Source organism: Lagopus leucura, unplaced genomic scaffold (genome assembly GCF_019238085.1).
Source record: "Lagopus leucura isolate 7727_CA_CO unplaced genomic scaffold, USGS_WTPT01 Super-Scaffold_100039, whole genome shotgun sequence".
Classification (NCBI taxonomy): Eukaryota; Metazoa; Chordata; class Aves; order Galliformes; family Phasianidae; genus Lagopus; species Lagopus leucura.
Window position 1 is genome coordinate 1,602,569 of NW_024962288.1, and position 19,285 is coordinate 1,621,853.

General features: G+C 49.3%; 1 protein-coding gene across 1 annotated transcript in view; it reads right to left on the minus strand.

The window, feature by feature from the left end:
* Positions 1–7,697, minus strand: part of TOP1 (DNA topoisomerase I) — a 61,853-nt gene extending 54,156 nt beyond the window's left edge. Inside the window, exons 1-2 of the mRNA XM_042883613.1 lie at positions 7,417–7,697; positions 6,862–6,886 (exon numbers count right to left, since the gene is read on the minus strand). Of these exons, the coding sequence (XP_042739547.1) occupies positions 6,862–6,886; positions 7,417–7,449 (58 nt within the window). The 5' untranslated portion in view covers positions 7,450–7,697. The remainder of the gene's footprint in view (positions 1–6,861; positions 6,887–7,416) is intronic.
* Positions 7,698–19,285: the final 11,588 nt, after the last annotated feature.

The following is a 19,285-nucleotide window of genomic DNA, read 5'->3' on the forward strand; positions in this document are numbered from 1 at the left end:
AAGTTTTGGTTACTGCAAGGACTGGCACAGAACTATTTCCTATCACCATATCCCTGCTGACACTGCAAAACAGACTAAGGTTCAACAAAATACTGTTTTTATCCCCAAGAGGTTTGAGAACCATCAGTGTTACGCATTAAGCAGGCGTATGAGAACAAGTTTCAGGAGGGCTGACGGCAGCTCAGGCTCTTTTCTCCATTCCCAGTGGAACTCTCACTGTTGATCAGCTGCAAAATCTACATTCCAGAACCACATTTCAATTTCAAAGAATGCTTGTAGGCTCACATTCCTAAAGACAACAGCAACTTTCAGCTATGCTTTACACCTGGTAGGGCACAGATATACAACAGTAACGTCACCCCTTCTTCACATCCCTTTCTGAGTGCTCCTAACTTTCACTGTGATACCAGAAGATGTTACTGCAGTTCACCCCTCAAACTGTTAGTTAAAAAGCAAGCACTGAAGGTGAGACCACTCCTAACTGTAAGTCTGATTAACTCTACTGGAAACATTTAGCATTTATGTGAGCCAGGACATTCTGAACAAATTCTGTGCTAAAAAACTGTTAGTCCTGTAAGATGCTGGAAAGCCCCCACAACTCGTTCAGCTCAACTACTCTGCCCAGAAAAGCACATCAACCCTGTGTTAATCCCAGCGTTACACCAGCAAGAGCAGGAGCTCCCTGTTACCAGAGCCGAGGACAGCAGCCACTGGGAATGCTGTTTAGAAGGATTCCCTCCACTCTAGCTGCAAGTTTGTTTCCAAGCTGCAATTTTCCAGCAGTTCATCTGAAGCACAGGTCAGCAGCTACTCACACGCTGCAGAAACAACAGCAAACCCATTCCCTTCCCTGTTCTTTTAAGGGGAGAAAGCATTTCAAAGTCTGATGATGATACATATTTAAACAGTGACGGTGCTAGCGAGCTCAGAGCTGACAGTCATGCAGGGAGAAGGCATGGCTGGGCTGAGCTGTCACCTGATGCTGCCTCACTCAAACACAGCCCCAGAAAAGCAAGGTGATAAACACCGGTTCCTACAAGCAGTATCCTCAGATGTGGAAACCTAAGACACAGACCTTTAAAGATGCAAGCAGGAGCAGAGCACACAGCGCTAGATGGTATTTTGCTCTCCAGTTCCAGTGTGATGTTTCATATAGAAGTTGGGGCAGTTTCTATAAAAGTAGCTGCCACTAAAGCAATTCAATTTAATAAGCCAGTAAATATTTCTGAATGTCTGTGTCTCTTACAAGAAATTTTATTAGCATAAGCAGTCTTGAAAGAGAAACTGTTCCATCTTGAAAAGCCAACTCAAAAAAGTCTGCACTGATTTCTTATGCTAAATTACCCTTTCCATAAAGAATTTCCTGCATCATTAAAGCTCAGCCCTCCAGTCCAACAACAAAAAAATATCAGGACGCCACCGATTTTAGTGGAACTACAGCAACTTATGCTATCAGAACAAATCTGACTGAGAGTCCCTCTCTACCAAGGCAGACTGGTGCTATTTCAGCAGATATCACTTCAACAGGAATCCAGTGAAATCATTAACAGAGGAATCTGAGTCAATGAGATGTTAAGTACTTGCTATAATTACATATTATTGCTATTTCTGCTGACAGTGCAGCTCAGGAGGTAGGAATTCAATGATTTATCCGCCAAATATTTGAAATCACAACCATAAAATGAAATCAGATCCGAATTTGTGTTTGACCATCTTTATTTGCTGTGTGCCCGCTTTATGGAGAGCCATGTAAAAAGCCACACTTCTACATAAATGTTGGTTCCGTGGTTAAATCTTGTCACGTTTTACAAAGTAAACAAAAAAGCCTTGATGGGATATTAGAACAGATATTGCTTAATGCTGAAAGCAAAATGAAAAACATCTTAAGAAAATCTGAAAGTAGGAAGCAGACAGGCCATTAACCCCCAGAACACATCTTCCAGCACATTTAGGTAATTCTGCTGAGTTTTAACAAAAACAGAAGTTGGCCGCAGCTAACAGGAAAGCATTCAGCTCCCCACTCCCACAAGACACCCATTAAATTTTAACCTGAACGCTGAACGTGTCAGAACAATTAACACAACAGACATCTGGGTCTTTGGTAAAGCCCTTCCGAAGCTATTGCTGGGAAAATAAATGCAAATAACTTATGGAGCACACGACATACAAGAAGAACTTACCAACGATATTTTTATTTACATTTCACAAGGTCTCCCTACAGTCTGCATTTCTGAGACGTGTCAGAAATAACCAAGTGACAGCAGCATAACCTCACTTGCTGCATCTTGAAGACTCCCTTAGCAAAGTGACGCTGTTACGTTCTACAATCCTGATAAAGATGCTGGAAACCCAAAGAAATTTTGCAAGGTCTGACATTTAAGTGCTTTTAAAATCCAAAAGCGGAGTGGTTTCAGACCTCAAACCACCCCAAGCATTGTTCTGAGCAGGGGCTGCGGGCAGCAGTCCTTGTAGCACAGGCTCACCAACATCCCACTTTGGAAAGGAAGGCAGGGAGTGATTCAAAGCTTGTGCTGGAAGGAACAGGCTACATTCCTTAACATTCACGTTTCCATGTATCACAAAAAAGGGAAAGGAAATTCGCAGTGGAGATATCAATCTGTTTCTAAATACCACTAACTACCTTCGCACATTGGATCCCCAGCCAAACATTTGACATTTAAAAGCACCGATGACATCACACTCCCAGGGAACTTAAAAGCCACTTTTGCCCTGAAGTACAACAGGGACAGAGCACAGGAGCTTATCTCGCAGCTCCCTAACTTGGTGAGGTTTGTTTTGCTCTGCAGCTCTAGCAGCAGCACTAGGGCACCCAGCCCTCTGTCAGAAGCGGCCCTGCTCTCCTTTGCGGCCGACTCTCAGCCATCCAGGAGGCACCAATGAAACACAGAGAAGGAAGGAAGATTCAAGTCTCCAGCAGAGTCTCACAGCCACTGAAAAAATCCCCAGGATCTCTGCTATGCTGCTGTTCAGGTTGTTAGCATTTAAGCCATCCCCACCTTCTATGTGTCCGGCTCTATCATCAGAAAGGAAACATGAATTTAACGTGAAACAAAGCATGCAGAAATTCCACAGCTTGTAAGGCAGTTGTCTGGCACCCTTGCTATTTGGATTAAGTTTCCTTCTTGCTCACTCCCTCCCTTTCATCCCATCACTCTGATATTCAGAGGTGCCATCCAAGCACTCAGTTCAACCTGCCTGTTTCTGATAAGGCGCAGAAGCTGGAGCAGAAAGGTTTTTTTCCCCCCCTCCCCAAACTACTATTGATGCAAGCCTCTCATTCAAGCACACGTGACTTCTAGAAGCCATCTCTATAATACTGGTCAATGAAATTCACACTTCATTCCTGCTGATACACACTAATGGTTACAAATTCAATCTTAACATCATTGGTCAAGTCAACAGGAAAGGAAAAAAAACAACCACAACACTGCTTAGGGTGATGGCTTCACTTCCTACTGGAGCAGTGCTGGATGTTACAGAAGTTCTGCATGCAGACCAACAGTCATAGCGCCAGCAGCAGTTAGTGCCATTCAGGAGCATTGGTGTGAATTTGATCATTTTGCAAACAAATTTTTATCTACTGCACACCACAAACACAATACGACAACTGAAAGTCAAGATAAATTTCTTTTGGAACTGCCCTGAGAAGAGACTGTTATATTTGAATTCAGTAGGAAAGCTCTTAAAGGCAAAACTAAACAGAATCTCCAAGCAGGTTTTGCATCTGAAGTGATGCACAATTTGCCAAGTGAGAAAAAAATACCACAATTTCTTCTTGTACTCGAGTACAGAGTTGTGACTCAACATTCACTGCTGTGAAGAAGGGGTCATTTTCAATGACCAAGCTGTACTTGGAAATGACAGTTTGAGGCTACTGTATCCCTTCTTGCTTGCTTGATGCTTCAGACTGTAGGAGGTTACTTCCAAAAAAACAAACAAACAAAAAAAAAAAACAAAACTCGCTGCTTCAGCACAGCCCTGTTCTCAGGATGGTTTGCAAACAGCCGCTCTTAGACTGAACATGGAAAATTCTTTGCAGATTGTTCCACCACTGAAAATACAGTTAAGGTGAAAAAAATACCCTCTATGGCCAAATTAAACAGGAGGGAGAATCTGGATATTGAGATGGAATGCAATTACCCAGGTTGGAACTCACCCAGGACACTCTTGCTTGGAGTAGCCAGAGCGATCTGGCTATCCAATGCTAAGAAATAGCCAAGAACACATATTTACAAGCGACATCCTTTCTCATCCCTAATACTACCCCTCTGTCAATGAAACTGGAATGCAACACAATCCAAGCGCTCCTCTGCAGCCAGCACCCTCCTGAGACCTTCAGCCAGCCAGCACATCTCCTGCACCCGCTCTCCTTCAGCTGCAACAATTTGTGCCATCACAGCAGCGTGGACACTGACCTAAATATGAGACATTTGTAACAACAGGAAGCACTGAAGTGTCTAAGTCGCCCTGTTACTGATACACTAATCAGAAGTCACCCAAAACACTCCTTGTTAATGAAAATGTTTAGTGCTTTTAGATCAATGCTTACATTCAACACTCAGAATTAGCCAGCTCTCACAAAAACCTCCCTTCTCCCTAAATATAGAGGCAATGCAGTCTGAAATGAGACTTTTGCCTCTGCTGCTAAGAGCTGTCTGACAATAACCAAAGTACAAACCAATTCTAAACATCTGGGAAATGTACTTGAGATTCCCACCACCCACTTCTGCTCTTTGCCACTAAATAGGATCAGAACAAGAACATAAAAGCTCAAGTTCTAACGCTGTGCCTAAATGAGACATGCTATTCTCAGACTGCAGGACAATTCCCAACACAGGAGCACAGAGAGGAAAGGAGCCTCGAACAAGCAGAGGTGACAGGTTTTCAGGAAGATCAGCCCTGGCCACAAGGTGGGGGAGGACAGATGTCTATTCAGCGTTATTCCCTTACCAACACTAACAGCCTTACGTGCACCTCCCAGCACTTGAAGGTGATTTGGGATTTTAGGGGCCTCTAACCAGCCATAAAGATGTTTCATGACAGCAATAAGAACAACTACAATACGAGGAAAAGAGTGCTGATGCAGTGGTAGGAATTCACTGCGTGCGTCTGAGCTACCAGAACTCAGTTCTTATATCAAGGTGTCCTTAAATTTGCACAGCGGATTCTTTCAATACATGGTAGAAATCAAAACTGGAGGAGTTTTAAGTACCAAATGACTAAGATCACTGTGAGAATAAAAGGGTACATGGTCATAATGGGGGAGAAAATGCCCCAAAGTACTTCACTGGAAAGGGTCAATGTGCACAATTTCCCCTACGTTAAGCAGCACATAACTGAGCTTTCCAGGGAGTTCTTTCCCCTAAATAGACATGATCCTTAGGCAAATATTTTCCAGCACAAGAATGCTACAAGTATTCAAATACACACTGGTACTGAAGTTGCTTCAGGAGTTCCTACTGCCGTTCTTTAAAAATCCACTTTATATTTTTCTCTGCTAAAAATCATTCACAGAGCTTTGCTCCAGTATCACCATTTAAATAAAGTTCAAAAGCTGTTTAAATCCTACTGCACGTTCCCACTGCACACACACAACTGCATTCCAACGAAGGGACAGGAAGAAAGGTGCACACAAAGGCAGAATTGTAAATATTTACACATAGCAGCTTTCAGGGCACGTGGACATTGCCCAGAAATCACTATAGGAAAGCACCGAGTAAAGCAAAGATATCTTCAATTCACTGTTTTTGTCCTCTGCCACTCCAGTGCTGAGGGCTGCTCTACCACCCGCAGCAGTGTGACTAACACACAGCTAGGTGACACCTGGCCCATTTCCCCCACACGGCTCCAACCCTTTGATTTGTCACCTAACAGCACAAGGAGGGGGTTAGCATCCTAAATAAACACCAAATGAACACCAAAAGAAACAGTTGTTATCAGGCTCACTAGAGAATAAATATATATTAATATAAGCATCAGATAATATATTAATACATATGAACGTGTACATTAAAAAAAAAAAAATCAGGACTCCTACAGCGTTTCTAAACAAAATGCACAGTTACAGCTGCAAACTTTTGGAAGAATGCTGCCTACATTTCTGGAACTGCCTATACAGCTTGTGCTATCTTCTATTTGTCGTTTTGTTTTTCCCTAACGTGGGATTTTAATTTTAATTTAAAAGCCCCACCCAAGAAGGTGAACTTCCATCAGTTAAACGGGGAGGAAAGAACTACCAAAGATCTTAAAATGGATGCGGCAGATTCTTTGAAAAAGAGCAACATGTTGCAATCACCTTTCATTTTAGGGGAAGGGAGGGATTCCCTGAAAGGAACAGAGCAGGGAACGTGGGGGGGGGGGGGGTGGGGGGGGGGAAAAGGGGGGGGGGGCAGGTTGCGATAAAAACGGCTCCGGGCTTTATTTTAGCTAAAAACTTCGCTTTCCCCTTTGCTAATAGAAGGCTGGAGCCGGGGATCGCCGCCCGCCCCCACCGCGGAAGGCTTCTCGGCGACGGCTCGGGGAGGAGGAGAAGGAGAGAAAAGCCACAGAGAGGAGAGGAGAAAAAGAAAATGGCGCAGAGACTAAGTCCCGACCGCCGACACGGCGACTTTCCAGCGTGGAATCGGGGCCTAAAGGGAACCCCGGAGGAGCCGACGGGAGCGGATCGGGGGCCTCCGGTGCCCCCTCTGTGCGAAGAGGCGGTCGGGGGGGGCGCGGAGCGGGCGGGCGGGGGCGCCGGGGGCGGCTCGATGGGAACAATGGGGCCGGTGAGCGCGGAGCCGGGACTTAGTCTCTGGGACGCCATGTCTGCGCGGCGCGGGGCGCGCCGGGCCCACTCACCGTTGGCTCGGAAATCCGCCTCGATCTGCGGGGAGAGGAGACAGGGAGAGGCCGTGAGAAACGCCGAGCACGGAGGGGGGGCCGCGTGCGTTTAGCGAGCTATTCGGGGGAAGGGGCGGCGGGCCCGGATCCCCCCTTCTTTTATCTTTCCTTCTCTATTTTTTATTTATTTTTTTCCCTCCTCTCTCCCCGGAAAATTAAATACCAAACGAGAAGGCAGCGGCACGATGCGGAACGCGGCCACGGGGGGGGGGGGGGGGGGGGGGGGGTTGAAGCCATCGTACAACCGGGCGGGGGGGACCAAAGCAAAAAGAACCGGCCCCCCCCCCCCCCCCACCCACGGGGAACCCCAACCCCATCCCAGCGACACCGACCGGGAGCAGCGAGTCCCAGCGGATCCGGGCGGCCGTGCCCGGCTGACTGCCATCCCCCAGCCGCGCTGGGCAGCGCCGCGGTGCGTCCCGACCCGGCGGGAGCTGAAGTGAAACGCTTCCTCGGGGCCCACCGCGACGGGAAGAGACGAACGGCCCCGCGCCGGGCTCCCCCGGGACTCACCTGGGAGTCGTTGTGCAGCTGGTCCCCGCTCATGCCGGAGGGTACGGGAGAGGCCGAGCGGAGCGAAGCGGGAAGAGAGCGAAGCGGAGCAGAACTGAGCTGAAGCCGCCGGGGACGCGCGGAGCGGGGACGCGACGCAGAGCGCAGCCCCGGGCTCCTCAGCGGTTGTGTAACAGACACTAAGTCCTGGTTTCAGCGCACTGCGCAGACGCGGCGCCTTTTACCCGCGGGGCGGAGCCGAGGCGCTGTTAGGCAGAACGCTGGGACGGGCGACCGGGAAACGGCAGCTGGATCATTTGCATAGAAGCCCCGGTCCGGCGTCGCGATTCATTTGCATACAGGCCACGCCCCCACCCGTGCGCTCCTCCGAACGCGGCCGACTGGCCCGCTCCCACCCGCGCGCTCGTAAAACACACGCGGTCCCGCCCCTTCCTCTTCGTCCTCCAATCGCGGAAAAAGACCTTACCCTTCATTTGCATACTAAACTCCGCCCCGGCGCTCCCCTCCCCGCCTCGGAAGGAGCCCGGCGCATTGTGTAAGAAGCCGTCCCCCACTGTGCGCGGAGTGCGCATGCGCTCCACCACACCCTGCCGACGGCCGACTAAATTTGCATGACGAGCCCCGCCTACCCACTCGCAGGCCACGCCCCCGCTCTGTCAGGGAGCATGGCGGCACACAGGCGGCGGGGCGTCCCCTCCTCAGAGCCCTTTGTAACCGTGGTCGCAAATGCTGCGGGGCTTCACGGAAGCTCCTGCTGTAGAGGCAGGCAGCTGGATCTCCTCGTGTGCCGCTGGGGTCTAAGCCCAGTGGGGCCAGGGGCCTAGCAGGTCTTTCCCAGCCTGGAGAAGCGTGGTTGAGCTGTGGAGCAGGGGCATGCCAGGAGCGGTGCAGGTGCTGGGGGTCGATTCAGCCTCCTCACATCCCCTGCACTGCTGTGGTGTTGTGACCGTGCTTCTGCCAGCCTAGTCGGTGCAAGCTGCTGGGCTCTGACGGGCTGCTCCCTTACATGGGCTCTCTGCTGGAGGAGCTCTGAGCTGTGCTGAGCCACAATCCTACAAACACTCCACAAATGCTCTGAGGCTCAGTTTGATTTTCAGTCTTTCAAGACGGTGCTGCTGCCTGTTCATTTGGCAGGAAATGAGCCGTGCTTGCTGCACACATCTGTCCTGTAGGGAGCCTGAGCGTGTGACCGACCTTCCGCTGTTTGTCTGTGCGATTGTGTCAGCCCGGAATGCAGAGGCTGCAGTAACCCTGCAGAGATTGCATTGTGCGAAGTGCTGTACACATGCCCTGCATCCACACACAGCTGATGCTGAGGGGGATGCAGTTCAGATGGATTTGGGCTGATGTTAAAGTCAAGGATGGCAATGCTGCATTGCAAACGAGAGCTTTCTCCTTTAAAAAAGGGGATCAGCCATCATGATTCTTCTTCCAGTGTAAACAGGCCTTATATTTTTCTCTCAAGAGGAAACCAAGAGTAAAAAGGAAACAAAAGCTAAATCTTATTTCAGCTAATGTGAGGATGAATCATATACCTTCCTACATGAACAATCCCCTGCCCCAACTTCAATCTGAAGGCATTTGCTTCTGTTCTGCAGCAGCCCTGCTGAACTGAGATCCTTTTCAATGTACTAAATGGCAGGTTTAGTATGCGTGGCTGGTATGTGTCTCACAGGACTGCTTCCAATCTTCTTGCAGCTACCATCCTGTGCTGCAACACAGACTGTACCTTTCCTCAGCTTCTTTACACATCCTGAGCTTTGATTTGATGCTAAAATAATCCAGCTCTGCCAGGCTATCTGAAGAGATGCATCAACATGTAAGCAGAGACAGCAGCCACCTATTTGCACTGCATATTTATATCCCGTAAAGGGAAAACTCTGTCACTTTCTTGCAGTCTTCAGGAGAGGATCTGAGGACTTCCTTTTTTACCGAGAGCAGGCAAATATTTCTGGATTTAGATGTGTTTATTATGCAAACTGCTTTAGTCACTGTTAGGTTTTAAAATATAAACGTGATGGAAAGGCTGTTTCTCCTGTTGAAAGAGGTGTTTGTCCTTAGCTCAGAGGAATGAGATGACAGTGGGCTTTGTTTCCAGAACAGCCAAAGGTTTGAGCCTACCCTCGCTGCCACACAGAGGTGTAGGGGCTGTATCTTATGATGTGCAATGAGAACAGACTCACACCTCCCACTTTCACACAGAATCACACAGAATCACAGAATCACCCGGGTTGGAAGGGACCTCAAGGATCATGTAGTTCCAACCCCCCTGCCTAGCAGGGCCACCAAACATACACATTCAGATCAGGTTGCCCAGGATCCCGTCCAACCCGGCCTTAAACACGTCCAAGGACGGGGCATCCACAACCTCCCTGGGCAGCCCGTTCCAGGGCCTAACCACTCTCCTAGTAAAGAACTTCCCCCTAACATCCAACCTAAATCTTCCCTCCTTCAACTTAAAACCATTTCCCCTAGTCCTGCTGTTATCAGCCCTTTTGAAGAGTTTACTACCCTCCTGGGTGTAGGTTCCCTTCAGGTATTGATAGGCTGCAATGAGGTCACCCCGCAGCCTTCTCTTCTCCAGGCTGAACAAGCCCAACTCCCTCAGCCTGTCCTCATAGGGGAGGTGCTCCAGCCCCCTGATCATCTTAGTCGCCCTCCTCTGGACCCTTTCCAAAATCTCAATGTCTTTCTTGTACTGAGGGCTCCACACCTGGACACAGTACTCCAGATGGGGCCTCACAAGAGCCGAGTAGAGAGGGACAATCACCTCCCTGTCCCTGCTGGCCACCCCTCTCCTGATGGAGCCCAGGATCCCATTTGCCTTTCGAGCTGCCAGAGCGCACTGCTGGCTCATGTTCAGTCTCTCGTCCATCAGGACCCCCAGGTCCTTCTCTGCCGAGCTGCTCTCAAGGACCGCTCCTCCCAGCCTGTACAGGTGCCTGGGGTTCTTCCGGCCCAAATGCACAACCTTGCACTTTGCCGTGTTGAACCTCATCAGGTTCACCCGAGCCCAGCCCTCCAGCCTGTCGAGGTCCCTCTGAATGGCATCCCTTCCTTCCACCGTATCAACCGCACCACTCAGCTTGGTGTCATCAGCAAACTTGCTGAGGGTGCACTCAATTCCCTCGTCGATGTCATTAATAAAGATGTTAAAGAGCACCGGTCCCAAGACAGACCCTTGGGGGACACCACTTGTTACCGGCCTCCACCTGGACATAGAGCCATTGACCACCACCCTCTGTCTGCGGCCTTTCAACCAATTGCTTATCCATCGGGTCGTCCACCCATCAAATCCACTTCCCTCCAATTTGGAGATGAGGATGTGGTGGGGGACCATGTCAAAGGCCTTGCTCATGCCGTCACTCCATCATAGAAGGCCACAAGATTAGTTAGGCATGACCTTCCTTTGGTGAAGCCGTGCTGGCTGTCTCGGATCACATGCTCATTCTTTATGTGACCGAGCATGTTGTCCAGGAGGATCTGCTCCATGATCTTCCCAGGCACGGAGGTGAGACTCACCGGCCTGTAGTTCCCCGGGTCCTCCCTGCTCCCCTTCTTGTATATGGGAGTGACATGACCCTTCCTCCAGTCGTTCGGGACCTCACCTGACAGCCACGACTTCTCAAATATGATGGAGAGCGGCTCGGCAACCACCTCAGCCAGCTCCTTCAGGACCCTGGGATGCACGCCATCCGGCCCCATAGACTTGTATTCATTCAGTCTAAGGAGGCACTCTCGGACTTGCTCTGCCCTTACAGTGGGGAGGGATTTACCTCCTTGGTCCCCACATAGAGGTTTGGGGATGCAGGGTTCAGGGACGTGAAAAAGACTAGAATCCTGGCCACCAGTGAAGACCGAGGTGAAGAACTCATTCAGCACCTCAGCTTTCTCTTCATCTGTTGAAGCCAGTTCTCCTTTTAAATTTACCAAAGTAGGTACGCCCATTTTGGCCTGTCTCTTCTGGGCAATGTACCTGTAGAAGGTTTTCTTATTGTTTTTCACGTCCCTTGCCAAGTTCAGTTCTGCCTGCGCCTTGGCTTCCCTGATCCCACGTCTGCAAGTCCGGCAGAAGAAATTCCTTCTTTGGGCAGAAGAAATTCCTAAAAGCCTTAGGAAGCAACGGTTTTGTGTTAGAGCTTAAATATCTTCAGGTTCCCAAGAAACCTTGCTCAGGTGGCCTTGCATGAAAAGAAGCTGCTGCAACACCCACCATGCTGCAGCAAACTGTGATCAGAGGAAAGGATCACTCTGCCTTGTAGCAGCTGCCATCTTCAGGGGCTTTTGCAGGCACATTTCTGGGTACAAAAGGGAACCTCCAAACTGGCACAAGAGGCTCAGCACCGTGCTCTGCAAGACTCTGCTAACAGCCAGCCAGATTAACTCTGAATTCAAAGGGAGCTGCCCAGTTTCTAGCTCGTGTCCCAGCAAAGGCTGTGGTCTCTGCTCTCCTGCACGGTTAGCTGTAACCTGCTCTGTGATGTTCCAGGAGTCTTTAGCAGGTGTAACCATGAATCCTTGCCAGACTACTTGCACCACTTGGTGCTGGGAGGCTCTGAGTGGAGAAAGGATATGGCCCCATTTAGCTCTTACTGCTGTACCACCAGCCCTTTCAACAGCAGTGTCTGGCTGTGACATGGTTAAGTTGTTTGGACCCACTTCCCTGGCAAGGCTGTGTGCATCCCATCAAGATAAACAGGGGAAGATCACACCTCCGAGTGCTGTGGTCTTGCTCTGTCTGTCCTAGGGCCCCCCAGGACAGCAGTACATCACTGTCAGGTTAACGTAGCCTAGGTGATTGCTTGCAAAACAAAACTGCTGGAAATTATGTGTTTAAATTAAATAATAAATCATACCAGACACAAAACCCGTAGGAAACTCTCCACTTCCTAATTCCAGTGAATTGTGAGCTTGGATTTATTCTGTGTTCTTGGGGCCTCTTGCAGTGTTTAGGCTCAGGATTCTCATTTTGGCAGAGGCAGGTGAGCAGCTTTACAGACAGTGTGGTTCTATATCAGAATGGGATCCCACAGCTTTCTCCAGTCAGACCTCCTGTGCGAGGATGGGATCTGCAAGTGCAGGAAATCCCCCTGCCAAACCAAGCTTGCAACTACACTGTGGCTATCAGAACAGATTCAGCCTCCAGTTCCGCTTTTGCCAAATGTCACCCCAAAGAGTGCACAGTGCTGTGCTTGCAGTAAGGAGTGAGGACCGATTCCCATTGGGAATTGCAGCAGAGCAGGGCACTTCTCAGTAGCCAGCACAAGATTGTGATGCACAAGCCAGAACAGGAGGAAGCAGAGGCTGAGCCCTATCACCTTCTGCACTTTCCAGCATCTCATCTGGGAGAACAGGTGCCAGGCCTGGAAACTGCAACGTGTGCAGCTGCCACCATTCAGCAGCAATGTGCTTCTCCACATAGGTCACTGGCCAGTACAAGAGGGAATGCTCCATCAGGTCCTAACAGCTCAGGTTGTGATGTTTTAGACCAAAAAAGTGGAAGTTAAAGACGAATGAGAACCTATAGGACCTACGCAGGACACAAACCCTGTGCATCCAAATCCCTACCCCTCCATAGCCCTCTTTCCACACCATTACCTTGCTTTCAGCATCATGTAAAGCCAACGGGATAGCGTTCACTCTGTTATTCTCTTCTATAATCAGCTCTACTATATAGTGCATTTTAAGTCTTACAATGAAGCAGGCTTCATAAGGAAATGTCTCTAGATTGATGTTTTGCTTACAATAGCTCAGGTCTCTGACCCTCTCATAGGGTTCAGCAGGAGGCACACAACATTACCAACTCTTCCAATTTTTTCAGCAGATCCAAGATACCAGGGTTTGCTTGTTCTGTTTTCTATGATGTTACTTCATAAGAATCTCAGCTTTTGTTAGAGGCAGCAGCAGCAAGTTCCCCAGCACTCATAATCCAGGGACAATGTATTTTAAAAAGGCTTTGGATATTAAACAAGTGCACAAGTGTCACTCTGCCAACAAAGAGGTAACAAATGACCAATTACAAAAGAGATTTAAACCCTAAAATCCTATATTTAGAGTCTGTTGTGTTTCATTTTATCTTCTGGGGGGGGGGAGGGAGGATCTTAGTTCATTTGTATAAAAGCTGTGGTTTGGACAGTCGCTCTGCTTAGCTTACCATTTTTCACAGCCAGAGACCTGTGTGCTGTATTCCAGCTCGGTGTATCCTGTAAGCCTGTTGTCACTAGAGCAAAGTGACACTTGTCTGAAATAGGAACAGTCACATATATGGCTCTCTGCTCACTCTTTATTAGGATAACCTGCTCCAAACATTCGTACCTACTCATGCTGCTGAGTGCTTTGAAACAAAATCATCTTGAAAGCTGTTTTCCACTATAATAAACCACAGCAGTTATTCACAGTTTAAAATGTAAGATGGGGCAGAGCCAGCAGATACTGCTGTAAATAGGAGCTTACAGTGCCTTCCTTCTCCAGGCCACCTTTGCCTCCCTGCTCCCAGCAAATAAAAGCTATGAGAAGCCCATAAGCAGTGCCTTGCTGCAGCCAGCCCTGGTGTTAATGCCCAAAGCAGTGCCTTGGATATGCAGCTTTCTTCATCACACTCTTGGCAGCTCAGGGAGCTCCAGAGCACACCGCAAAAGTCACCAGGGCATAACATGGTGAGCGTGGGAGGCATTGGGGTGGCTCTTTTTCAGTGCTGTACTGCAAGTGCAACTGAGATAGGGAACCATTTCATGTCATTTCTGTCCCTGGAATGAATTTCTCACAAATTCAGAGTAGTCAGTTTCACTTCTTTTTCTCCCTCAGCTTTTTTTTGTTGCTGTTTCTCACGTAGTGGCACAATGCTGTGATGCAGATTCCTGACACCGCAAGGAAAGAGTCCAAACACTTCTATTAATATCACAACTGCTATTAAAACTACTCCCAGCTAAATTTGGTACCCACAGTTAATAAATGGTTCTCCACCACAGTACAGTGAGATAATATTTCCCCTGTCTGTAGTGTTTTCCATCCAAAGGATGGAAGAATCCCCATTTCGGGAAAGAAACTGCTCACTTGGAGTGCTTCCATTTCTGGAGCCACACGATGTGGAGAATGCTGGGCTGAGCTCCAGGAGGTCTGAGCAGCCAAAACCCATCCAAAAAATCAGTAGGAGTGCTGATACTCATAGCTGTGCCCCAGAGTCCACCTTGCTGCACCAGGACTGATTTGAAATGTAGCCTTGGAAAGCTTTGCTTCAGCCAGCTTTGAGAGCTGGAAGTTCACAGAGCCTACAGGAAGGATCTCTGCAACACAGGTAGAGGTGGATATGATTGCAGACTCACCTTCCTCGTGCCCAGATCCATTTCTCCAACCCAGATTTCCTTTCTGCACTCTCCTGCCCTGCATGTGATCCTCCTCTCCAGGACTTGCTGCCATTGCCACCCACTGATGTGCTATGGGCCCTTTACCCACAGCTTGTGCCAAAGATGGTCTTCGGGTACAGCACAAGACCAGCCACTAGCTTAGCCCAAAGAACTCAAATCCCAAAGGATACCTTTTCTCAGGCAACCCTGTTAATTGCTTTATTATCCTCACTATTCACCAAACGTTGCTTCGCCATGATGACAATGTGTGGGATGGCAAGATTGCCATAGTCCCCCAGTCCTTGAGTGTCTCAGCACCCTCTGCTCCCCATAGCAGCTGCAAGGGTTTCTGCTGTGCCATTTCTCAACAGCAAACAGGATGCCTACCCCTTATCCTTAGAGCTGCAACCCCTGCTGTGCTTCAACTCCTCACCCCACAGCTGCTGCTCACAGCTCCTCCCTAGAAGCACAGGTGATGGGGTGAGAAATGCAGGTGTGGGACACCAGCTAGAGTGATTTAAAGGAGCCAGGGCATTTAACACTATTAGCCTGATTAATAGCACCAGTTTGCTGCCCAGCTGTGAACTGCTGATGCAACACTGCAGAGGAACGTGGGGGCTGCAGGCTGTCACCTGGGGCTGAAAGGAGCTGGGAAAGCCTTGTACTGCCCTGCTGTCAGGCTGAGGCTGGAACTGCTGTGCAATCCAGTGTGCTGCTGTTGCAGCTTTTGACGGACTCTAAATCAGAGTTTAAGGACCACTATTGGAGTGGTTCTGGCCCAACGCGTGCATTTTATCCAAATAGATAGCTCCACGTGCCTACATCACTCTTTCAAAGTTTACTTAACTTGATTTTAGCTGGAAGGCAATTGTTTCCTAGAATAGCTTGCATTGCTAACATCGTCACACAGCCAGCAAACCCCAAAGCGATCAGGAAATCCTTCATGGCCACAAGTGGAAACAACTGCCTCCGAGTGACTGTGCCAGGGAAGAGGCGAAGAAGTTAATTATAAGGAAGCAGCAACAAACCTCACATCACGAACAAAAATAATCTTGGGCTGGTTTTGAAAATAATGAGATTTTTATCAGACTAATATTCGGTGTTGCTTATTTGTATTATTTTTAAAATGAGTTGTCACCTTCAGTGGGTTTTACATTCATAAACTCCTTAGGCCCTTCTGGAGCAGTAATGTATGTTCTACAGAGGTTTGCATAAGAGAAATGCAAGGTAACTGTTGCTGACACCAAGGGTTTCACAGCCCCTGTCAGAAATCCACATCCCACGAATAGAGACTGGACTTAAAATAATAAATGTAATTTTCTTTTTGAATCCCAATGTCCTGAAGGTGCTTTTTATTATGATTTTTGTGATGAGGCGGAATAGAAACACAAAGGCAATCTGCTCGATATAGCTGCTCTGATTTAAAACAGTAGCAAATCAGTGTAATTAGATCAGTGATTAGATCTTATGTGAGCACACCTTTATGGCAGAGGAGGCTTAAACCACGGGGAATTACTCTGGTAGGTCAGAAAAATTGAGATGCTGACTTCTGGACCCAGGGCACCTCCGGCCAGAGAGGGAGCATCACAGAAGGGCATGGACTAACTCAGCAGTGGGATTATCCATGAGATCTCGCCTTGGATCTGTGTCATCTATGTCCACATGTACATTTATGCAGAAGTATAAAGCAGACACAAATCACCACGGCTGTAGGGAGCTCTGATGCTATGGAGATAGCACAGAACCGTGGGTAAGCAGCTGTCTGACTTGTTTCTTAATTTAATCTAAGCTAACTGATGATGAGGAGGATGTGGAGGGCACTCAGCCCTGGTGTTTTGGGATCATTCCCTTCCTCCCTCCTGCACAACCGCATCCAAAAGCCCACCATGTCCCCTGATCCTGCAGCACTTGGGCTCACCCTGCTCTGCTCCAACTGCACCAGCAGCTCTGGAGTTACTTCTCATTTGCACCTCATCTGGCCTCATTTTTGTGCTCCTTTGTACCAAATGGCAGCCACATGCCTGAGATCCAATTATTTTCACTACCATTATAAAAGCTAATAAACTTCAGAATGCCTCCAGCCGCTCTGTTGGTGCCTCTGTGCAGTCACTGGGGCAAGAAGCAGCCGTGCCGTCAGCACATGCAGCCGATACAGGCACCCTGGGGGCAGTCAGGATGTGCTCATATTGTTTAAGACCATGCAGTGCAATTGCTTGGCCAGTAATTTAAATATAATGTGGCTGAATAGCACCAGCCCAAATTGCCATGAGCAAGGGAGCAAAGGAGCAGGTCTATTTCCAGAGATGTTTTCTGCTTCAGCCAGGGGAGGATATTTGCTGGCTCCTGAATCCATAGCAGGGCAAAAAGGTGTTTTTGTCCTTTTTCTTTTAGTGTACTCCTATTTTAGGCAGGACGCTCCCTCCAGAATGAATCACATGGCTTCTTGCCCTGTGGGTGTGCTTTCAGAGCCTGGTGTTCTTTCCCTTCCCTGAGCCTGGGCAGTTCCTGTAGAGCTGAGCCCATTTCCAGGCAGTGCAGAGGATGGAGATATTTCTGGATGGCGCTTTGTGCACCATTTCCCTGTGATACAAACTGCACTGGGGCAGGGGGTGGTGGCTCTGGGAGGCTGAAGTGGACCAGGACAGTGATGTGGAAGCGATGGTCCGACCATGCTGTGCTTCATGCTGCAGCCACGTCCCATGCTCCACATCTCAAGGCTGCTGCTCCATCCTTGCAGCTACACTGTGACGGTCAGAGTCACCAACAAAAGCTGGAGGTGCCCCAATACAAGTGCAACCGCCTGGAAACCTGCAGCCCTTGTGCCCTGACCTCTGGGGCCCCCAGACTGCCATTAGCATTGGCTTTGTGCTGGAAGGGGGTTTCTGGGTCCTAGTGCTGCTGCCCGATGGATAGGAGCAGTAGACATCTGGATTGCAGCAGTGCCAGATGTGCTCAGTAGCATGGTGCAGAGGGGCAAGCAGCTGTAGCTCAGCGCTAAGCCTTTGGGACCTGAGCTATCAGCAGTCCTCTGTCTGCAGGAACCTCACAGCTCACAGCCAGCTCACCTCTCTCCAATTTGAGGCTTGGTATGGGAGCCCCAAGTGCCCATCAGTGGCTGCTATGACTTCTTCTTGCCATGGCTGCAGACAAGGCACCAGGACTCATGAGAGCCAGGATGTGTGCAGGGCATAGAACTGAGCGTGAAGAGTGCCAGGATCAAGGAGCAGGTGCAGAGCAGCACTGCAGGTCCTCTCTGCTCACCAGAGTCCCACAGATTTGTGGCATCCCATTGCTGAAATCTCCCTTGCTTGAAGCTGAGAGCACGTTTGGATTTTCCAATCATTTTTAGAATTCAGAATTTGCAACCTGTATTTATTTATTTACTTATTTATTTTACATTTCATTCATCTTGGTGGATGAAAATAGCCTACACAGTTTCAATTCTTTTTTTTTTTTTTTTTTTTTTTTTTTTTGTCTTTTGGCTGGGAGACATCCCAGAGCGAGAAGAGAAGCGGCTGCAGCGCCGAGCTCCACCTCGCGGTGTGCGCCGAGACTGCGGGCACCGGGCTGTGCTGCTGCGCGCACGGAGCCGGCACTGCTGCACCGAGCGTGCATTGCTGCGCACACTGCACAGCACACTCCGTGCATTGCTGCACACGATTTCTGCCGCCCTAAGGTTGCACGAACTACGCTGCACATCGCCGTGCCTGCTGTAGGTATGGTACGCTGCTGTGCTGACTGCACGCTGCTCTATGGTCCGGACCTCACACTGCAATAGGGCTGCACTATTTTTTGAGGCCCCATCCATCATCCAGACACATCTCCTCTTTCCACTCGGGCTCCGGGCACCAGGGAAGCGCCTGCTCTGCCTGTAACTGAAGCAATCATCCTGCAGCATTCGATTAAATCTGCAATGACAGAAAGGTCCCTCGAGACCACTCTGCAGCACCCAACACCTCCGTGCTGCTGCAGACAGGGCTGGTGCAGGCAGAGCCTTTCCCTTCCCTTTCCATACATGTAAGTAACACCGTGGCAAAAACCTGTAACGAGTTGATAGAAAAATAACCCAACAGCTCAGCCCAGCTCTGCCGGAGGGGTACAATTCCTCAGTTACTCCTCCACCTCCTTTCCCGCAGCGCTTTGACCCCTATCTTCCTCCAGCCTCAGAGCCGCTGCTTGAGATTCCGCATTCCGTTCGCTTAAGCAGAGCTCTGATGTCGTCATCCCTCGGGACACAGAGGTGGGAATCCCAAAAGCGAGGCCCGTTGGCTGCGAAGCCCTTCGTTCGAAGCGACTCTGCGGCCGCCCAGGAGATGGCACTGCGGCTCCGCGCACGGAGCGGCCCGAGAGCGATGGTCCGCAGCCCCGACCTGATCGAGGCGCTGAGAGGCTTCTGAAAGTCAACTCTCCTCTCCTCTCCTCTCCTCTCCTCTCCTCTCCTCTCCTCTCCTCTCCTCTCCTCTCCTCTCCTCTCCTCTCCTCTCCTCTCCTCTCCTCTCCTCTCCTCTCCTCTCCTCTCCTCTCCT